This window comes from Rhinolophus hipposideros, assembly GCF_964194185.1.
Source record: "Rhinolophus hipposideros genome assembly, chromosome: 20".
NCBI classification, from domain to species: domain Eukaryota; kingdom Metazoa; phylum Chordata; class Mammalia; order Chiroptera; family Rhinolophidae; genus Rhinolophus; species Rhinolophus hipposideros.
The window spans coordinates 31493076-31514475 of NC_138066.1; the positions used below are offsets into that span (position 1 = coordinate 31493076).

At 56.1% G+C, this 21400-nt stretch overlaps 1 protein-coding gene across 17 annotated transcripts in view; it reads right to left on the reverse strand.

Annotated features, from left to right (window-relative positions):
* Positions 1-3164: 3164 nt before the first annotated feature.
* CACNA1G (calcium voltage-gated channel subunit alpha1 G) overlaps positions 3165-21400 on the reverse strand; it is a 62727-nt gene continuing 44491 nt past the window's right edge. For 2 of the 17 annotated variants that reach the window (XM_081029877.1, XM_081029866.1), the window contains 14 exons: positions 21096-21309; positions 19171-19224; positions 13952-14103; positions 13098-13207; positions 12204-12337; positions 11852-11922; positions 11639-11717; positions 11413-11534; positions 10728-11072; positions 9889-10032; positions 7814-7948; positions 5947-6121; positions 5447-5616; positions 3165-4259 (listed from right to left, as the gene is read on the reverse strand). In XM_081029877.1, coding sequence (XP_080886003.1) covers positions 3528-4259; positions 5447-5616; positions 5947-6121; positions 7814-7948; positions 9889-10032; positions 10728-11072; positions 11413-11534; positions 11639-11717; positions 11852-11922; positions 12204-12337; positions 13098-13207; positions 13952-14103; positions 19171-19224; positions 21096-21309 — 2637 coding nt within the window. In that variant the 3' untranslated portion in view covers positions 3165-3527. The remainder of the gene's footprint in view (positions 4260-5446; positions 5617-5946; positions 6122-7813; positions 7949-9888; positions 10033-10727; positions 11073-11412; positions 11535-11638; positions 11718-11851; positions 11923-12203; positions 12338-13097; positions 13208-13951; positions 14104-19170; positions 19225-21095; positions 21310-21400) is intronic. The other 15 variants (XM_081029878.1, XM_081029876.1, XM_081029873.1 and 12 more) reach the window with 10 other exon arrangements.

The window sequence follows — 21400 nt, forward strand, 5'->3', positions numbered from 1 at the left end:
CTGTGAGGCGTGGGGACCAGGAAGATGGAGGCAAAGGCTGTTTGGAAAGTGGGAGAGGTCTGGGTGGGGCAGGGGGAGAGGACAGGAAGAGGTAAGGGAGTGGGAGGAAGAGGAGGAGAGCAGGTGCTCTGGGATATCAGGGAAAGCTGGTTCCTGGGAAACTGGGTGATTGCAGAGCCAGCCTTGGCCAGCCATTGGGGTGTCCCTAGAGCTGAGGGACACCTTCTCTTATAGTTGAATCTCCCCATGCAAGGTGGAGGGCTGTGGGCTTCTCTAAGCCTCTGAGTATGCCAAGCTGGGAGCTTGTCTGTACCTTTCTGTGAACACAAATGTGACTACTTTGGAAAAGGCCATCCTGGCAAATCACTTTGTGAGCAGGATTCCTTGCACTATGCCCCCATTCCCTCCACAATGAGAAAAGGCTAGGGCAGTGTGAAGCCAATGAGCTGGAGGTTGGCCAGACCTAGGATGAAATCCCAACTCTGCCATTACCTGGCTGTGTGACCTTGGGCAAGTCACTTAACCTCAACAGCCTCATGGAAAAATGAGAGCGATGATATGTCCCTGGCTAGGGTGTTGCAAGGAGTAAGTGAGAGACTTCAGATGAGCCTCAGGTTTGTTTTTAGCACCAGCTCAGCTCACTCCTCCTCCTAGTCCCCCCACCCCCAGACAGACCTTTTTCTGGAGTCTTGTGGTAGAGTTAACAGGAGCAGCCAAGCCCGACATGCGGGCCTGAAGTTCTTGACACAATTTTCTTTGAACCCCCAAAGAGAAGGCTGAGACCAGAAGTGCCAGGGTAGATGTTCTGACTTCCAAAAGCCCCCAAATCCCTTTAATTCCTGGCCAGTTCCAACTCTGACCCTGGAGGCCCTAATCCAAGACCAGTTGCCCCCACCAGCCCCTTTCCACCCCAGCCTTAGACCCTTCTACCTACTCCCCATCCTGATATATCCTGGAGCAGAATCAAATAACCATTCAGACAAGCAGCAAGAGGCTAGCATCACCGTTATTATTACTGCTGCTAACTTTCAGTATCATCATTATTTCCATTTCAAAACCCTTTTAATGGGACACAAGTTTCCCTCATTGATAAAGATTTTACATTGTTGGGAGAGAAGCCACAATTTCCTCCCCCCATATATCCACTTTGACTCTGGAGGGTCCTGGCGGGGTGGGGGTGGGGGCTGGGATGGAGGGGAGGGGGTAGTAGTTTAGCTCTCTAGCTTTATCTCGGCCCCAGAATCCACCAACAATTAAAAGAAAAAAAGGCCCAGAGCCCCCTTCCCAAATCCCCCACCCTCGCTACGGAATAGACAGCTACAGAATTTTATAAAAATATAAAAGCTTAATCTGCAGGTCTAGGTGACAAAACTCTAGGAATTTTGTACAGTTTTGCTTAAAAAAAAACACCACACAAGACAGCTCTATAAGCACCCCCCTCTCCCCACCCAAGGAGGACAGAGGAAAAAGAAATTGACAGTATTGCATACCCAAAAGGATCAAACCAGGTGTTTGCTTCAAGGAGAGGTGTCATTTCTGTCCAAAAGAGCAATTAGAAAAGGTTTCACCAGCTTAGGAAACACAGGTCGGAAAAAGCCCCCAGGTCCATCGCCCAGCAGTCTGGCATCCCCTCCCCCAACCCCCAGCTCTCAGGTGTGAGGGCTGCCAGCTGCCATTAAGGTTGCAAGAAATCTGGGGTTTGAAGGTGCTGGGCCTGTTCAAGGGAGTGGGGTTGGGGTGGCTGTTTGGGGTGGTTGGCAGGGAACAGGCTGGTTGAGCCTGTAGTCCGTGCCGCCTCTTGGCACCAGGGTTTCAGACAACATTGCCTAGGGCAGCACCAGAAAGGAGGCTCTGGGCCACGCCACTAGCCCCTCCCACTCCTCGCCCTCCCTCCTCCCTTCGAGCTCCCACAGGGCAGGCAGCAGCAGGCCATGTAAACACCTTGATGGTGCCCATTCATCACCCCCCAGGGGGCCGGCTCCCCACTCAGCAGCCTGGCTTCCCTACCCTATCAACTCCAAGGGAAGGCTGCCTCTAGACACCTGGGCCAGACCCCCTCCATCTCGGGAGGGAGCAGTCCACTCCGTAGTTTAATCCCACTGGCACCTCAGCCCCAATGGGCCAGTGCCTGCAGTGCTGTCAGCAGCCCCCACCCCCACAAAGCGGGAGACTGAAGCCCAGACCGCTCAGGTCACCCGAGCTGAAGCCTGGGAAAGGAAAACCTAGAAGTGCTGGCCCCCTCCCCCACCAACCCAGGGATCAGATCTCAGCAGCCGAGGCGGTGTCCCCCAGCCTCAGTCAGACCCATTAACTAAAACAGCTTCATTATGCCAATTTCCAGCTTTCAATGTGTGGCTGATAGCTGTCAGCAGAAATAAGAGTTAATCTGGAATTACTCACATTTACAGAGCTGCCTGGCTCAGAGGGAGCGATAAAGCTTTGATAGAAGCAGGACGAGATCCTGCCTGCCCAGCCTTCTGCCATGCAGAGGAGATTCTCCCCTCCTCCCTCGCACCTGGGAGGTGAGGCCCAAGGGTTGCAGCCCTCCAGGGAGAGGCATTTGTTCTATTTCTCTCTCTCTCTCTCTCTCTCTCTCTCTCTCTCTCTCTCTCTCTCTATCTCACACACACACACACACACACACACACACACACATACACTCATGCACACGCTCAGACACACACACTCTTTCATACACACGCAGAGGCAGCTCTGACCCCTTTTCTCCCCACCACCCACTCCTCTTCTCCAGGAATCTCTGTCCAACACCATCTGGAAATGCCTAACTGTCCGTTTTGCTTTTACTCTGGACCGTGATTAACTTTTTATTTTGGAAAATTAGTTTATTATATAGATATAGATATAGATATGTATGTATGTATATATAAAAAGGTTCCATTTCATTTGTAAAATCTTTTTTCTTTTTCTCTGTTTTTTTCCTACAGAAAATGATGACGAGGTTCAAGGAGAAAATAAGTTACATTACAGTTTCCAAAATGGTTCTCGCTCTCCGCTGAAGATGGGCCACCGTCATAGTTGTAATGCACTCGCGGTCCCAGCTTGTGCTTTGCAAGAAGAGGGAATATAACTAGACTGGTTATTTTAGGTTAAAATAGCCAAGAGACAGACACCTTCGCCTCAAAAATATTCTGAGACACATAAAAGTAGAAGGAAACAAGTCTCTTCAGTCACAAAATGTCGTACATCCCGCATATACTAGATTCAATTAATTTAATAAAATAGAATATACATAGAGATTCTGCACAAACGTATTGCTTTCTCCCAACAGCTCCTGGTGTTGGGAACCTCAGCTACACTGGACCTCTCTTTCTGCCTGGAGCCAGGGTCGTCAGGGCTGCTGTTTCCAACTGTCTGGAAATTCTGCTTGCCAGTGCCCAGTGCCACTGAGGCAGGGAGGAGCCCCTCCTTGGTGCCCACGTAGAACTTTTTTCAGGAATATAGTCCAGGAGGAAGAGCTAGGATTTGGCACCCAGTGGAGAAAGGTGAGTGGGAGAGTGGGACAGGACTCAGGGGTCCAGGTCTGCTGGGTCAGAGGATAAACCAGAGACACTCAGCATGTCTTTCTTTTGGGGGGGCGAGGCAGCCATGCTGTCAGGGGGGCCGGAGGCCAAGAGATCCTTGGAGTCACTGGATGGAGCCCTCCGCCGGAGGCAGACACCAGGACTGGGTGGGGGCCGAGGGCCCTGGCTCTCTGGGGGGTCTATAGAGATACTGGGTGGACTGAGTTTTTTCTTGGGCCGGCTCCCAGGTCCCCCCAGAGGCTGCCCCCCAAGGCCAGAGGAGCCAGGGTCCAGGTGGGGTTGGGAGCCACTGTCCAGGCAGCTGACAGCGATGGAGTGCCGCCTCTGTTCCTCCAGCCAGGACACAGGCCGGGGTCGGCAGCTCTGGGCCTCCACACTGTAGCACTTCTTCAGGTCCCGCGGGGATGGGGGTTCCTCCTGGCTGCCAACCGGCAGGAGGTCTCCTGAAATCCAGCTCAGCTCTGTGTCCAGCTGTAAGCTGCTTCTGGGCTCTGGTGGGCCTTTGCCCCAGGTGGGCTCTGGGCCTGGGCAGGGAGCTGGCGGGGGGGTGTGCTTCGAGATCTTACTCTGGCTGCAGGAACGCTGCTGCGCCTCGGTACCCAAGCGGCCCCAGAAGGAGGAGGTCCAGGCCAGCGGTGGGGAGGGCCCACTCACCTCTAACAGGTCCTCCCTACTGCCCAGGCCCTGAACATCCAGGGAATCAGTCCTTATTGCTGCCTGTATGGGGGGAGGGAGGCGGAGAAGGGCTCAGCTTAGGGGCTTCCTCTCCCCCATGACTGTCCCATCAATCAAGCCAGATAGTCCCCGCCTCCCCCTCCAGGGAGCTGCAGATCACCCTAAGCAGGGGTACCAGTATATAATCTTGTTGGGAGACGGGGCCTTGTGCAGCCTGCCCTCTATTGTCTTCCATGCCCCGTCCCCAACCCTCCCCCAAGACTGCAACTCCCAGCCCCTGGGACACAAGAAAGCACGGGGCCAGCTCTGCTCCTCAGCTGGCTCCATCAGACCCCCCAGCCTCTGCATAGGCTATTTCTTTGGCCTTAAATACTTTCCCGAAGCACCCCTCAACTTTACGGGCTCAGCTGCTCTGTGACGTAGTGCCTGACATATGCCCACCCTCAAGTCAAACGGATGGACCCCTTCCTCATCTTTGCTCCCTGCTGCACCAGGCACACGAGCCTCCCAGCAGTGACCCTTCCACTGCGATGCTGATGGGATGGATGTCTCCGCTATGAGACCATGAGCTCCAGAGGGCAGGAGCTGTCTCATTCGCTGTGTCCCCAGGGCATGGCACACAGAGGCTGCTCCGTGAATATCTGCACAATGAATGACTGCCTGCTCCCCCAAATGGGTGGGATTGAGCAGGTCCTCATGGGGCCATGCACACACGGAAGGGCACATATAGCATGGGCTGTGGACTTGCCTCTGGGGTCACACAAGCCTCACCAGGCTATGTGAGCCTCCGCTCTATGGCTCTGGAGTGCGGGCTCCAGAAGGTGGGCCCTGGACTTGGCCAGAGGGAGGGACATCTAAAATGTGCCTCGCACCCCTTACCTAGGTCTAGAAATACAGAGAATAGGGAAGTAGCTCTGGGCTGGGGAAAGGGAGGCAGAGACCTGGGCTCTGCCTCCAGCCTGTCATGTGTCCCTGGGCAACCCTGGCCCCCCTCTGGTCTCCAGGCCACCTCAGTGAAACAAGGGAGGGGTGCAAATGCCAAGAGGGCACAGGCCCCTTCTGCTTTGCTCGGTATTGGGTCGCTGGTAGCTAGTCTGGTTCATCACTGGCACACAATACATGTTTGCTAAGAGAATGAAAGTGGCAACCCTGGTCATCATCAATAGCCGAGGATTCCCAGGAGAAAGGCCAGCCCCCAGGCCCATGCCTACCTTTCCACACCTGCTCACCTGGCGCCTAAGTGGCCTCTGAGCCAAAGGGGAGCGGCCTGGTGGGGGCAGTTTGGGGATGGTGCCCCAGGTGGGAGCACTGTGGGGCTGGAGCAGATGGGGTGCGTCTTTGGGAAGCTGCAGGATGTAGCTGGTGTCTGCTGGCTGGGAGTGAACAGACAGGATGGAGCCTGTGGGGGAAAGGAGGGAGAAGGATGAGAGAGAAGAGCTGGAGAGTCAACCAGTCTAGCTCCCACCTGAATCCCCTGCCTGTCACTCTCCCTCCCCCATCAGGGCTTCCACCCTTACCACATAACCGTCACCCTGGATTGAAAGCCACCTCCAGCAAGCAGGTGCTGGGCTGGGCTTCATTCAGGCTGGGGGCTCTTCAGAGGTAGGAGAGACCTCGTTTGCTGCCTCAATTTCCCCCCAGGTCAAGACTGAGCTCAGTTTCCCCCCAGGTCAGGTCAAGGATGAGATCCCTGGTGTGAGCCAAGCCGGCCTGCCCCCACCCCTGGTACCTGACTGAGCTTTGGGGAGCCCCCAGCCCCTGTGTCCCAGGGACCCCTCCGCAGTGCTTCCATCTCGGCACATATAGCTGTCATTGGGCAGAGAGTGTGTTCGGCTGACCCCAGACTTCCGCACACTCAGCAGGTCTGGTCCCAGTGTGACAGGCACCTCTGGGTGGGGCTCCATCTGCAAAAGAAACAGGGGCGGGAGATGGGAGGAAGAGGGGGCATCCAGATTGGGTAACTGAGGCAGAGCTGGACAACAGAAACCAAAAGCCCTACCACCACCCAAGGCCCTGGCCCCCATCCCCTTCTCGGACAAGGTGGTAATGGGATGAGTGTGGTCGGGCAGAAAGGGCAGACATATGGACGAGCCCTCCACACACGGGGAGAAAGGAGGTGGGAGGAGGCCCTGCCCCTCCCCCCAAAACCATCCACACTGCAACACCTTGGAGCCTTCCAGTGGGGATGGTGGAAGGGTGAGGAGGTGTCCAAGGGAGGGAGAGCAGCCCCCAGCCCCCAGCCCTGCAGGTGGTTCAAGAGTGCATTCTCAAGGCCCCACTGAGAGGAACTGAAGCACCACAATGAAGGATTAAAAGCTAACAGCTGCCCCAACTTTAATCCCGTGCTGGGGGTGTGGGGGATTGGGAAGTGGGGAAGGACCCTCCCAGTGGCAGCCTGGGACTGCCTGCAGAGAAGCGGCTGTTTCCCCATCCAGTTCTTTTAAGGCAGTCTCAGTCCCCAGCACTGGGCATCAGCTGGGTTAATATGGATCGAATGACATGAACACTAGGGAATGCCACAGCTGGCTCTCCCACCTGTCTCCCCCCTCCCCTTTTAATTACACAGTGACCCTGGCAGGGTGGGGATGGGTTAAGGTCTGGGTACTATGGACTCAGGTCCTCCCTTAGAGGACAGACTGGGGGTTAAGGCGGGTTTTTAAAAAATCGGTTTCAAAGAAAGGCAGTAATCAGCCTTTGACGCAGCCAGAGGGAGAAAAGGTTTGCTTCCCAAGAGACTTCTCCATCACCCTGTCTGTGCCTAGTTCTTAGAGAGGCTATAGGGTTCCTGTCCTTACACAGGCCCAGTCAGTTAAGCAGCCTCACCAGACCTGAAAATGGCTTTGTTGGAAGACAATCTGGATCCTTTGCTCCCCTTCTCCGCCCAGGTTCCACTTTTGCACCCATCCCCAAGAACCCTAGGGACTCCCAGCCTGTGGTCGACACAGAACCCTGCTGTGAGGAAGGGGGACCCTGTCCCCTCTTAAGTCTCAGGAGGAGGGGGCTGCTCAGAGTGGGAAGGGGCCAGGGTTTGGCCAAGGGTAAAGAAGCTGTCGAAACACAAAGAAGACCCCCAGGACGTAAGGACACACAGGGACAATGACAGAGGAGACAAGGACGGCCCCCCAGGTGGAGAAGGGCATGGTGGTGGCAGCAGAGATGTGGCTCTCACCCATTACATGGTAGCGGATGGCTCATGTTGGGGGGAGGTGGGAAGGAAGGGTGCAAGGAGGGGGAGGGCTGGCTTGCACAGGGCTCCAAACTTGGAGACTGATTCTGCAACCAGGCGGGCCCTATGGTCAGCGGCCTGATGCCACCTCTTCTGGGGCCGTGTCACTCCTGATTGTCTGGATTAACTCTTTCACAACTGCCGCCCCTGGGCCCTTCTGGGGGAGGCCCCAATATAATCTTATCTGATTTCTTTCTCCACAGTGGGGGACCTGAAAGACTTAGCCAAGCCTGGGGCACTAAGTGCCTGCTGGTTGTGCCCCAGAGTGTGGGCCTGGTGGCCGAGTGAGGGGTGGGGAAGGATCTGGAGCCCTGCTGCCAGCCTGGCCCCTGGGGGAGGCTCGGGGAGCAGTGAGGGGCTGTACATGTACATTGCTCTCCAGGGCACTAAGTAAGAGTGTGTTAGTGTCATCAGGCAAAGAGTCATCCGTCAGAGCTAGAGAGCAGGATGGTTCAGACACAATCTCTGACGTCAGAGACAGAGCCTCCATCTCCGCTAGAGGGATCTAGACAGGGAGAGAGAGGATCAGGCATAAGAAACCATGACCGCGCACACTCTTGCGTGGGCACCACACACATGCAATGCACACGCGCGTACACAGAGCCCCTCTTTGCCCCTTTTCACAGAGCATAGGGAGAAAAGGCCTCCCTTCTCTCTCCCCACCCTTCTCCCAAGTAAACTGACAGTGCCTCCCTGCCCCCCGCCCCCCACCCCACTTCAAACCCAGACTCTGATCAGAGAGGCTGCGGCAGGCACCAAAGAGCCAGAGCAAACACCGACAAAGCGGGAGACACAGAAACATATTCTAAAGATACCCCAGGAACCTTAACAGCACCCTCCCACACCACCACACCCAGGGAGGGAGCGGGATGGGGAAGGGCTTTCGACTCTCATAAAGATGATACCAGGGGGGAAAAAAACAAAAAACGAAGAAAGGCCAGCAAAGCACCTCTCTGCTCTCAGCACAGACAGAGCGGCATGGGGGGTGCTGGGGACAAAGCCGCCAATCTGATGACTGTTTTCTGCCTATTCTCTCCGCTTCCAAAAGCCTGGCAGGATTTGGCATGTCCCCAGATTCTGGCTTCTCCCCTCCTGGGCCCTCCTCCGCCTGTCGGCAGCATGCCCGTCCTCTCAAGCTTGGGTTCTAGGAGATGCTTTCCTCCTGCCAGCCTGAAATGGGCACACCTGGGTGGGCTGCCACACCATCTGGCTGGGTCACCTGGGATCTGCAGGGGGGCTTTAGTGTCTACAGGACCCAGAGGGAGAGTGGGGCCATCCCTCCCAGATGAGCTGGCTGCGCTAATTACCTCTCATCACATTCTCTTCTATCCCAGCACCTTTCCCCATGAGTCTCCTCCAGGATGGGAGGCCTCGGGAAGGCCTCACTCTCCCGCTGGTCACTCTAGGTCATGGCCAGGTTCATGTAGCCTATCTGAGACTGAATCCCAACAAGATGTCAGAAACCCTAGAGGCAAGGTCCCTTCCCATGTGAGGATCACAGTGCCTTTCTTTAGATCAGGCTACAGGTGTCCCAGGCCCTAGGAAACTGCCTGCCCACCCCTCCACCCAACAGGCCTGTGGAACTCGAGGCTGTTCTGTCTCCAGCTGATACCTGTTTCCTTGCCTACACTCCAGGTCTCCTGTAGCCCCTGACCTAGGAGGGGGATGGTGGTGTGTTCTGCCATGCGGAGGGGGTCAAAGGCAGCCAGACAGGTCACAAGGGGAGAAGAGTAGGACCCCAGAAACTAGACGATCCATGTTTAGATGGGACTGGGGGAGAAAAACATGTGACACTGTGGGAAGGGGCTGGGCTTGGGGAAGAAATCAAGTCCTATGTCACACCAGGGTCTCCAGTCTTCTATTCCCTCTCGGGACCAGGTCAGAATCCACTGGCTCCTGACAGCACCCATCATGCCCAATGGGTTCCATGGCTTAAAAAGTCACCAAACAAAGGACTGGATGGTGGTGGTGGTGGTGGTGGTGGTGGCGGTTACTGTATTCAGAGAAGAAGCAGACTGTGGGCTAAGACATGTCCCTCAGTGGGTACCCCAGACTCCTGCACTATTCCCAGAGACCTTTTGCCCCTGGAACTGGCACCTCACTTCCTCCACTCCCCAAGGTCCCACTGCCAACTGCTCTTCTGCTCCATCCTCCTCTTCCAGGTTCTTTCTTACCAATGCTCTCTCCAAACCCCTCTTCCATCCGTCCTCTCACTCAGAAGTGCAATCTCAGCATCTCTACCTTCCAACTATGGGTTTCAGAGGTTGATATCAGCCTGAGGGCCCCTGCCTGCCTCCTGCCAAGCCCAAAGCTCAACTGAGGCCCTAACGCTGCTCTTTCTCCAGGTCCCCAATGAGCAGGAAATACCCCACCTCCCCAGAAGCAGGCACAGCATGGCATAGCTCGGCATGGTCAGGGGAGGGGGCACAGCACGGGCACAGTAACCTGTGGGTCGGAGCCACCCGGGCTGCTGGCCGGAGGGTAGGCAGAGGGCTGGCCCTCCGGGCCCGCCAGCTCGTCCATCAGCTTCAGCTCCCCTTCCAGGGAGCCCTGGATCAGCAGGGATATGGTGTCAAACAGCTGTCTGTCCTGGGAAGGACCAGCGCATAGGGGGAGCCGGAGAGTCAGAGGAATGGGGTCAGAGGGGCAGTGATGGGAAGTGTTGTGGCAGGGGATTGGCAAGAGACACAGGGAGAAAGAGGAGGTCACACACACACGTACACACATGCACACACAGCAACAAGGAAACGGAGAAAGAGGAGGGATGGGGATGGTGGGAAAGAGGGAAGGGTGGGAAGAGGAAGGAGAGATTGGAGATGGAAGATAAGAAGAGCCCACAGGGAAAGGGAGAAGGAAGGAAAGAGAAGATCGGGGAAAAGGAAGATGGAATCGGGTAGGTTGAGGGTGGGAAGGAAAGGTGTGGCAATTGGGCGAGGGTAAGAAAGAAACAGGAAGGAAACAGAAAACTTAGCCTTGAACCTAAGAGCCAGGAAAGGGAGGCCAGGCCACGCTGGAGGCAAAGGGGATAGATGGGCCAGCACGTATACCGGCGACTTGTTGGGATGGCCCCAGGTAGTGAGTACGGGCAGCCATCTCTGGGGACGGGCAGGGAACTCCTGGTCCCTCCACATCCAGGCAGGAGAAGCAGAAGGATCCAGGGGGTGCCCTTGGGTCTGCTGTGCTGCCCGCTCCCTGTACACCCCCCACCTACCACGCCTCTGCCCACCATTCCCACCCATCTCTGTCCCCACACCCCCTGCAGCGGGGGGGCGGGGTGTGCTCACCGTGGGGTGCTCCAGGGAGAAGCGGGAGGCTGTTCCAGTGTGGGCCACGGCATGCGGGGCCCCAGGCTTGGGGCTGTCCGGGCCCTCGACCCCAGGCCAGAGGAAGGGGCTGCCCAGTGGCGAGTGCGGCTGCGGGCTGAGCGTTTTCATCTCCAGCTCGAGCTCGGCCTCCAGCTCCGCCTCCTCCTTCGCCTCCTTGTTGCTCTCTTCCAGGTGCTTCATCAGCACAGCGATCACCACGTTGACCAGCACAAACTGGGCCGTCAGCACAAAGGACACGAAGTAGATGGGGGAGATGACTGTGTTGTAGCAGGTGGACTCCTGGTCACAGTCCCGGAGCGTGTCCTGGGGGAAGCGGGTTAGAGGGCTGAGGCTGGGAGGACAGCAGACTAAGCTGTCATGGGAAATCGGGTCACTGGTGTCACAGAGCATTGAAAGAGGAGAAGGAAGGGCAGGAGGAGGGAGCTACAGTGTCCTGGGAGCAGAAGAGCATTACACACTGGCCTGGGAAGCGTGAGTCAGAGCATGTCCCAGGGAGAGGGAGTTCTAGAGTGTTCTGGCATGGGGGACACAAGCACCCATGCTTGTATTCACATCTTGCCAAGGAATCTTGGCTCAAGAAGTAGGCCTGCTTCCTTGGGGCCTAGCCAGCCCTGGGGCATATCCCACTGCAGGGAGCTCTTACCTTCATGATGCCATTCCAGTTGTCACCTGTGGAGACTCGGAAGAGGGTTAAGAAGGCCATGCCAAAGTTCCGGAAGGTGGCATGCCGGCCCAGGCCCTCACAGGGGTGCGTCTCGTCACACTCTGGAGGAGAGAAGGGGAAAGACGCCCAAGTTAATCCAGGAGGCCCTGGGTCGCTGGACCCAGGGTGCAGCCTTGGCTCCTGCACCCTCCCCACCCCAACTCACCCAGGTCTCCAAAGAGCTCCACACCCAGAGCTGCAAAGATGAAAAACAACAACATGAAGAGAAGTCCCAGGTTCCCCACCTGGAAAAGAGGAAAAGAAATGGGAAAGGTGCCGCGGGATCTCCCGGCCAGCTTCCCTGAGCCCCCCGCCCCTTTGGAGAGCACCCCCTCCTCCCCTAGAGGACCCCTCACGCCCACTCCCACCTCCTAGCTACCTGGGGCAGGGCCTGCATCACCGTGTCCAGCAGCGCCCGCATACCCACAGCCATCTTCAGCAGCTTTAGCACTGCAGAAAGGACAAAGTCGTGAGCTGGCCCCTCTGGGTCCCAGGTCACACCACTGGTAGAGCCAGAGCCAGGGCTGAGGTGGTTAGGATGGCCAGCCCCGGCCAGTCAGGCTGCCACGGCTCCACGGCCGCCCTCAGTCCAGCCCCAGCCTTCCCCTTTGGCGGAGGCTGAGAAAGACCCACAGGAAGCCACACCCACCCAGTCCCTGGCCACCAGAGCTGATCACTGCTGTCTCTCCCGGGGCCAGTCACCCTGGGAGGGCAGGCACGTGGGCACTGACCTCGGGCAATGCGCAGCACCCTCATGATGCGGATGATGGTGGGGTTGATAGGCAACGAGGCATTGACCTCGATCTCCTCCAGCGTTATGCCCATGATAGACAGCAACACAATGGCCAGGTCCAGCTGGTTCCACCTGAAAGCCCAGGACAAGTCCCTGAGTTGGGGGTGGGGAGGCACTGCAAAGGAGGGGGCAGTTGTGGCTACAGAAAGGAGGGTGGTGGTCCGCTGGTCCAGCCTTCCCATCCTGCAGAGAAGACATGGCTTATCTCCGGTCACCCAGCCAATTGGTGGCATGGGCAGGACTATGATTAGCTCGAGGGCCTCTGCTTTTCACTTTTATTCATTTGCTTTTTAAATGTTTTATTTTAGTTTGTATTCATTTCATTTGCTTCTTTATTTAGCACGTACATGGTGTTTACTATACGCCAAGCACTGTTTCTAGGGCTTTACAAATAGGAACTCTTCACAACTCTGATGTGGATACTATTATTATCTCCCATTCTACAGGTGAGGAAACGGAGGCATGGAGAGGTTAAGTAACTTACCCAAGGTCACCAATTTCTAAGTGGTAGAGCCAAGATTCAAATCTGGTCCAGACAGTCTGGCTCCAGGCTCTGTGTACTTAAGCCTGTCTAGGCCACATTGATTTCCAGCTGCCAGTGTCCCCCAGGCCCCGTCTTGTCAAATTCCCTCCCTACCCTCCCATCTCCCAGGCTTTGGAGGCCCCTCCACTCCACCCCATCATTAGCCCCGGGAAGGTCCTAGAAGGAGGGCTGAACCTCCAGAGTTAAAATCACTAGACCCTCTTCAGTATTTCCCTGGTATTCCCATGCACTTTCCCTACTCCTACAAACCCCTCCCCATAATTACCTGCCCCCTCCCCTCCCTGTTACCTGTCCTGGAAGAAGCGACGGAAGCCAAAGGCCACAAGTTTGAAAACGGACTCCAAGACAAAGATGACGGTGAAGATGTAGTTGCAGATCTTCAGAGCCTCGTCCAGGATCTGGCAGGGATGGGGCACAAGGCAGGGACCGGTCCCTGAGGCCCAGGGACACTGCCTGCCCCTTGGCCTCCATCATACCTCCCCGATCTGGGAGACAGGGTGAGTTAAGGGGACCTTCCTTCTCTGTTTCGGCCATGATGGCTGACCACTACTCCAGGATAGAGCAGAGTCCTCATTCACATGCTTCACCCAAACTTTGTGCTAAAGTATCTCCCTCCTTGAGAAATGGAGAGGAGCTCACATGAAAATGTGCTAGAAGGCACAGGCTGCAAGAACTAGAACGGGCCTTGTGTATTGCCAATTCAACATCCCTATTTTACAGATGGGGAAACTGAGGCCTGGAGGGCAGGCAACAGATGCTGACTTGAGAAGCGGCAAGATCATTGATGAGTGCTGGAGCTGGACATTCACTAGAATCTGAACTCCAGAAGGGCAGGCCACTAGTCTGCCTTCTTTACCCTTAAAGGTCCAGCCTATCCCAGAGTAGGCACTCAATAGATACTTGCTGGATAAAGAAACTAGGTCTTCCACTTCTTGGCTATGTGACCTTGGTCAAGTCAACTAACCTCTCTGAGCCTCAATGTCCTCATCTGTAAATCCAAGATGAGACCCACCTCCAAGGATGGCTTCAAGGAGTACAAGAGGAACCCCTGCAGAGTGGTCAGCTCAGGCTGGGTTAGGCTCACCCCTGCGGTGGTCCCGTGGTTGGAGGCAGGGCCCAGGAGGCCGGTCACTCACTCCTACCTGGGGCTGCTGGTAGTGCTCCATGGCCATGGTGACCACGTTCAGCCCAATGACACCCGTGATGAAGAGATCCAGGTAGTGGCTGGTGCACAAGTGGTGGACAAGGAGCCGGAAGCGGGAGTAATCGGAGTAGTAAGGTTTGCTCTGGGCCTCTGGTGGGGTGGGGAGGAGAGCAGAGCAGCCATTGGGCCCTGCCCCCTATGCCACCTCCACCCAGTCCCTCACAGCCACCAGCTTCTTACCCCCCACCCACCCCAGCTGAAACATTCCAGTGTCATCAGCCCCCTCACCCTCCACATACTTCCTTTATTAGGGGGCAAGGGGAGCTCTCTTGGCACCGCCCCTCCAAAGCATCTGTTCTACTGTCTACATTTGGGTGCAGAAGGGGCCAGGACATGCAGAGCTCCCCGCCACATTAGACACCAGGTGAGCCCCTGCCCCGAGGCAGCTTCCAAAATCCACCAGCCCCTCATAACACCCTCGACTCGGTGTTCTGCAGCGAGGTCAGATCAATAAGATGAAAAACAACTGGTCTTATCGGGCTCAGAGGAAGCTCCATCAACAGAGAGGCAAAGGCTCTTGCTCTTTCACCAAGCTCAGCCCTCAAGGGGCGTGGAGGAGATTACACAGAGCTGGGAATTGGAGATAAAACCGGAGATTGGAAATTGGACTTCTTCTTGGCTGGCTGCACTGACCTCTGGGGGGCAGGGCCTGGGCCTCCTGCACCCTCATGTGGGGGAGGGCTGAGGGGAGGCCGCAGGGCTCTGCTCTGTCCCAGACTCATCTGGGAGGACCCCACTTGAAGGACTCACCCAGTTTCTAATAAGGCAATGCCCAGCCTGCTCCTGTGTGTCAGGGTAGCATTAGACTACAGGCTGGGCTGGAAGCACTGTCTGAGATCTGTCAGAGGCATAATATTTCTCTTGTAATTAGTGAACCACTTAGTTATAAAAATCATGGTGCCAGAAGGTTGGCCTGCTAAGCCAGCAGAATGAATCTGGGGGCAGAAGATTTCCTCCTCCAGGTGCTGAGGAAAGGTCAGGTCAAGTTGGTGATACATGTCATCTGGGGGTGGTTGACAGATTGGTGTCCGAGGCAGCCACAAAGAAAGAAGAGGCTCCCCCTGGGAGGCTTGGGGCAGCCTCAGGTCCCAGACAGCCCTTCCCCCTCAGGAAGTCTAGGGTGAAAGCCAGCTCGCAAAGCCTGCAGCCTCTGAGGCCTGTGCCAGGGGTGGCTGGCTCAGGGGCAGCAGGAAGCTTTGGGCCCAGGCCAGCTCAGACATAACTGTCCTTTCCCATGCAGAGGACTATTTAACAGAGAGGTAAACTGAGGCAGGGAGCGGCCTGGGTGGGCCCCCACCGAAGGCCGAAGGAAGAAGAGCGCCCAAGAGCTGCATGTTCAGCCTCGACCCAGATGCCACTCTCTAGTATCAGCCTTGAAGTGTGGATAACCAAGAGGCAGCAGGTCTGGAATGTCCTGGCTCTGCAAGGTGCATTAGGCCATCTTTTTGTTTCCCCAGACATGGGCCAGCCAACTGTGGCTTTGTTTGCTCAGGCAGCCCTCCTGACCCCCAGGAGGGTGGGGGTGGAGAGGCCCGGGAGAGGGGACAACATGAGGCCTCGGGTCATCCACAGGGCGATTGTGGAGGGTGGACCTGGCGAGCAGGCTTCTCTTCTTTCCTTCAGTACCCACAAGAACCAGAGGGCGCTAGTCGCCTTGTGTTGCCTTAGCAGCTGGAACTCTTTCTCTGCATTAATCTCCATAAGTGCCGAGAGCACCGATCCCATTATGCTAAAATATGAATGGAGAATTAACTAAAATGTTTGAATACAATTAGGTTAGAAAAAGCAGCTCCTTATTAGCCCCATTATTAGCTGAGAGAATGCAGAGGAGAGGTTAGAAGAGTCCCCACTCTCCCATCTCACCCCAGTCTCATCGTATAGGCAGCCCCAGGCCCAATTAAGCTTCCACAACCACCTCTGCCTTCTGGCCAGGGGCCCTCCTCCAAGTGGCCCAGGGGGAAGATGGGGGCAGAAGGACTGAGGCAGGACATCTGCTCACAGCACAGGTCCGGTCCCAGGTCCCTGGGTGTCTGCACAAACACCCGTCCACCTCAGCCCCACCCCAGACCAGCAGGTGCCCAGGCTGCTGGAAATCCCCTATGAGAGCGCCGGTCCAAAGTGTACCAGGGCCAACCTGATCAGCCTCTCCTTGGCCAATCCCTTTATTTTACAGAGGGAGAGAATGAGGCCAGCAAAAAGCAAGTCGTTCCTATACTGTGAGGCAGTGACCAAGCTAGGAGCCCAACTCCCAGCTCAAGTCCCTTGCCAGCTGCCAGGTGGGTTTAGACACAAGGCCTTGGGGCCTGGGCCCAGGGGGTGCCCTCGGACAGTTTGCACAAAGGCTCTTGCTGTCGGGCTCTGGATGACGGTGCTGCCTTGCTGCTCCCCAGATCTTGGTTTTATAGGCAGCATCTGGGCTCAGAGCAGAACTAGAGACCCTCCCTCACCTCCACCCTGCCCCCAGAGGAGGGAGGAGCCTTGGGTGGATCTGCTCTCCAGCGGTTGCCCAGGAGGGGCCTGGACCACTGGTCACTAGCGTGTTGGCAGCTCTGGCCCAGCGTCCTGCATCCCATCAGTATGAGCTGCCTTAGGCAGAGAAAGTACCAGAGTCAGACAGTGGGGAGGAGGGCACCCCAGGACTGCCCAGCCCTCAGTCAGGCAGGAGCAGAGGAGACGTACAAGGAAGGGTGTGAGGCGGTGAGTGAAGGCAGCAGGCACGGTGAGTTAGTAGGTGTCACTAGGAGCCTGAGGCACGGCCAGGAGAATGGCAGGGAGTAGGGACGGCAGGGACACAGGCCCCCACAGCAGACGCCACACCATCAGCTTTGGTGGCCAGGCCTGATCACTGGGTCCCAGTGAAAGGAGAGAGGGCGAGTGGAGGCAGGTACCACAGGTGGCTGTTGGAATAGAGCTGGCACCAGAGGCCAGGCGGTCACTTGGGGCCAACCTGATCACCTGGGCTGGACCCAGGTGTCTGGTCAGGCCCATTGCCCAGACAACCAAAGCCTTTCCCCTGCTGCCCCTCCCCGGGGTCTGGGAGGCCCACCTCCCACTGGGCGCAGTACCTGGTGGGCATGGGAGGTGTGCTGCGTGTTTGATTCCTGCAGCCCCAGACTACGGGCTGTGACTTCATCCCCATAACACTGTTGGGTAGGCTAGTGCACCAGCACTGCCAGCCCTGGTTGCTGATGGGAGATGCAGATGCTCACCTCCTACCCCAGAGCACGCCATGAGTATTTCTAGACGGGGCTCAGGAATCTGTGTTTTAACATGTTCTCCAGATAATTCTTACGCACAGTGAGGTTTGAAAAGTTCTGGTATAGACCACGCAGAACACCAGGTCTGGGAAAGAGGGATCTGGGGTGATCTGAGCCCTCCTTCAGGGTCTCTGAGGGCTCATTAGCAGCTGGAAAGGTAAGACACACTGTTGTAATCAGGGGACGTAGCTGCATGTGCCAACAGGAGCACAGCATAATGCCCCCAGAATGGGGGTGCAGCATGAGAGTCACACGCGTGTTTAGCATCAACTGGGCATGTCAGGAGCAGTTGGTTCTTGGTGGCCACGAGAGTCTGCGTGTGTTGGTTCTTGGTGGAAAAGCTTCTGTAGGCCAGCCCTATGCTAGGGTGGTGTTGGGATGAGTGTAGGTGTGGACACTTTAGTCTACAGACCAGGTGAACCCACAGGGAAACGTTGAAGGCCACTTCCTCCCACCCACTTCTCACCCACTACGTATCAGGGGTTTGCAACACGGCCTGACACAGAGACATGGGACCCAGGCAATCCAGACACAAACCAGCTAGACATGCCTGAGCCCCAGAGAGAGGGTCTCTCAGTGCCAAACAGCAGAACTCAGTAGTGTGGTGACAGCAGACATCAATCCACTTCAGGCTTCGTGAATGACCTCTCAAATGGTGGCCCAGGGAGTCTCCCGTGGGTGGGTCCCTGAATCCCCCTAGGTCAGACAGCCCAACACCCACAGGGCAGCATCTGCCAGGGCTGGTTTCTGGGGGAGTGCAGAATAGCGGAGAAAGGTACAGCCCAGTGGTCCCCAGCCTGACGTACCAAGTCCTCAGCAGCCTGAGAAGGCAGTCACATGGGGGGTCCTTACATTCTTTTCAATATTTCTAAAGCTTAAAAAAAATTATACATATATGCCTGTGTTAGGACCCCACAGATGAATTTAATGGCAAAATGGTCTCCCCCCCCACCATCATTCACTGTGAAACCTTCTGCAGCTCAGAAACTCTGATTAGCAATTATATGTGCCTTTGGTTAGTAAAAACAGTGAAACAAAGTCATTATTGAAGAGCTCTTAACTTCAAAGGCAGTCTTTTAAAATGCAGGGCCTGTTGGAGATGATAAGAAGGGCCCTTGGGAATAAACAGGTTGGGAACCACCGTGTGGCGACAGCAGAGGTTGTAAAGCCCTGTCCCAGATTCTTGGAATCTCAGCCCCTCCGTGCGGGGACTGTGTTGGGAGGAGCAAGGGCCAGAGGACCAGGACAGGGCAGAACCAGGAGGGCCTTCCCAGAGATACGGCTCTTAAAGAGAAGGGCCCAACTCACTCCCAAATCTTTGGTTTTGGGAAGAAGCTATGGCTACCTCAGGCCTTTGATTCCCAATTGCTGCTGTTTGTAGCAATGACATAGCCACTGAGATTACTTGACTATTAATGAGTCTGTTCAATTATTCATTATTACATTTTTAAAACAAATCCTTCCCCTTTCTGCTCCTCTCATCCTGCTCACTTTTGATCAAAGTCTCCCCTTCAGACAAAAAGAGACAGGAGATATTTGAAGCTCTAATAATCGAACAATGTGGCCTGGGAAAAGGAGCAGGAGTGGGGAGAGGCAGCAGGGGGCTGGGGAGCTCGGACGTTGGAAGACTTGGAAGAGAAGGTGGGTCCTTCAAGAGGTGTCCGAGGGAGAGCGGTGCTGAGGCCCTCACCTCCCGTCCAGCGTAGCACAGGTCTATGGGATGACACAGAGCCCAGCACCTTAGAGACTCTTACCCACTCGCCCCGAGGGGACAGAATCAATGAGCCATGGAGAGGGAGCAAAGAGGATGTCCCCCGCACACATGAGGCGGGCCTGGGGGCAGGCAGGGCCTGACCACCCCCAGGCCACACCCTGGAACCCACAACCCCAGACGCAGTACCTGGCGCCGCGCTGGCTGAGCTGCCGGAAGCAATTACATCGTCCAGCATTAGATCTAAAAGAACGAAACACGACATTGGTCACTGGCCGGACCAGGTGGGCTGGGCAGGGCCCCCTCAGCAGCTCGCTCCCCCTCGGCTCCGACCCTCCTTTTGCCTATAAATGGGGTGTGCTGAGCATGGGTGGCTTGTCCTGAATGTCCAGCCCCAAACTCTGGGGCATAGGGCACTTGAGGAAGACAAACAATTCAGCCAACTCATCAGGGTTGCAGGGATGGAATCGGAGGCACAGGGAGCGGCAGGCAGCCTGTCATCAGAATAGACGTCCACTCCTACCCGTGCCACAGTCTCAGCAGCACCTGGGGTGGCTACAGACCCCAGAAGGGGAGCCAGCTGGTCAGGCAGGGCCACAAGTAACTCCTGCCAAGAGAATTCCATCTGCAGAGGCCCTGCAGAGACAGCAGACTGCAAGGATGGGAGGGCGGATGGACCAGCGGTAGGAGCATCGCTGCTGGGGGTACTGCACCTGCTCAGCTTCAGACATCCACAGGGAGAGCAGAGATGGGACCCCTACCCTAGAGCCGAGCAGGGTGCCTTGGGCACAGGTACTGAGGATGTAAGATATAGACAAGTGCATCACTCACTGTTGCCCAGAGGCCAGTATCCCCTCAACACCCACCGTGACCAGCCCCCGCCTCTAACAGGGCACAGGGGCTCTGTCCCACACTCACCCACGCCCACACTCTCCCACACTCTCTCCCCTTGCTCCAGGTGCCCCCCACAAGCAACAGGAGCTAGCGCCAGGGGCAGAGGGGTGGGAGGGCGCACCGCAGCCCCTGACCCATTTGGTGGTACTCACATTTCAACAAACCAAAGAGAAAACTCAGAGCACTGCACACATCTTATCGGCGTAAGGAAGACGGTTTGTGCAAAGGTGGAGAGAGGAAAGGAAACCCGTACACCAAACAGAGAGACACACAAAGGCTTAGAGAAACCCACACAGAAAGACATGACAGAGAGAGTCATGGAAATTATCGAGAACCAGACAGACAGGCAGGAGCCCTGAAGACAGACAGACAGGTGCAAACACACCTGGAGACACTACAAAATAAAGGGGCTCCCACACCTGTCACTTCTCTTGCATTCTTCCTGTAATTTGTGTGTCTTTTCGCTTAGTCTCAGCCCAACCATGGCAGAAGAACACGAGGAGGGAATGAGATGGGGGCCTCGCCCAGCCAAGGCCAAAAGACGCTGGAGGTCACAGGTGAGGGGGCTGGGGGCTCTAGGGCCAGAGAGTCATGTGTGTAGAGTTCCTGTGACCTCAGACCTTCACTAAACCAGGAGGAGATTTTTTTCTTTTTTTTTTTTTTTACAGCTAGAGCAAAATATGACCGTCAGAAAGCCTGGGAGTTCTGCTGGAGATAGTGAGGGAGCGTGGATTTGGGGTCCTTTCATACTGCTCTCCATTTGCAGCCTCTGCCGAGGTCTTACTCAGCAGATACGGACACTAGGCAGGAACGGTTCAAGATGCTTGCTCACCAACCCTGGGGCAGGCAAGGCGGCACCTGGACCAATCCCTGGGTCTCTGGACACCAACCGAGGACAACGGAGCAGGATTCTCATCCCATGAGGCTCCTCTGAGAGTCGAGCTGGGAGAGGCCGTGCATAACTCCCACCTGGAATCATCTGGGGAGTACGAGGCTGAGACCCGGGAAGCCCCGCAGCAGGGGGATAGCTCCCCCTACCCCGCGGGGCAGAACTGGTCTGCTTCATGCTGGCTCTAAAGGCTGACATGCTCTTGCAGGGAAAGGAGGTGAGGAAAGGGGAGGGAGCATCTTCTCCCTGCCCCCAGCCCCAGCCCCTGGCCCCATCTCATCGCAAGGCCAAAGTCAAGCACGACTCAGAGAGATGTGGAAAGACTACCGACCAGCCATCTGCTTCTCCTTACTCCTTCTCTTTTTCTCCAGTCTTCTCAGACGCTTCTCTTCCCGCCGCCGGGCCTCCTCCTCCTCCTGGTGCTGCCGACACTTGTGGAAGTTCTCCACCACCACGCCCACAAACATGTTCAGGACAAAGAAGGCCACAATGAGCAGGAACGAGATGAAATACAGCAACATCCAGGGGTTGTGGTTCATGACGGGCTGGCAGGGAGCAGGAAGGACAGGAGGAGCCATCAGACCGTGGACGACTGTCTCAGATGCTGGCCCATAGTCTGGGTTCTTTAAGACAGAG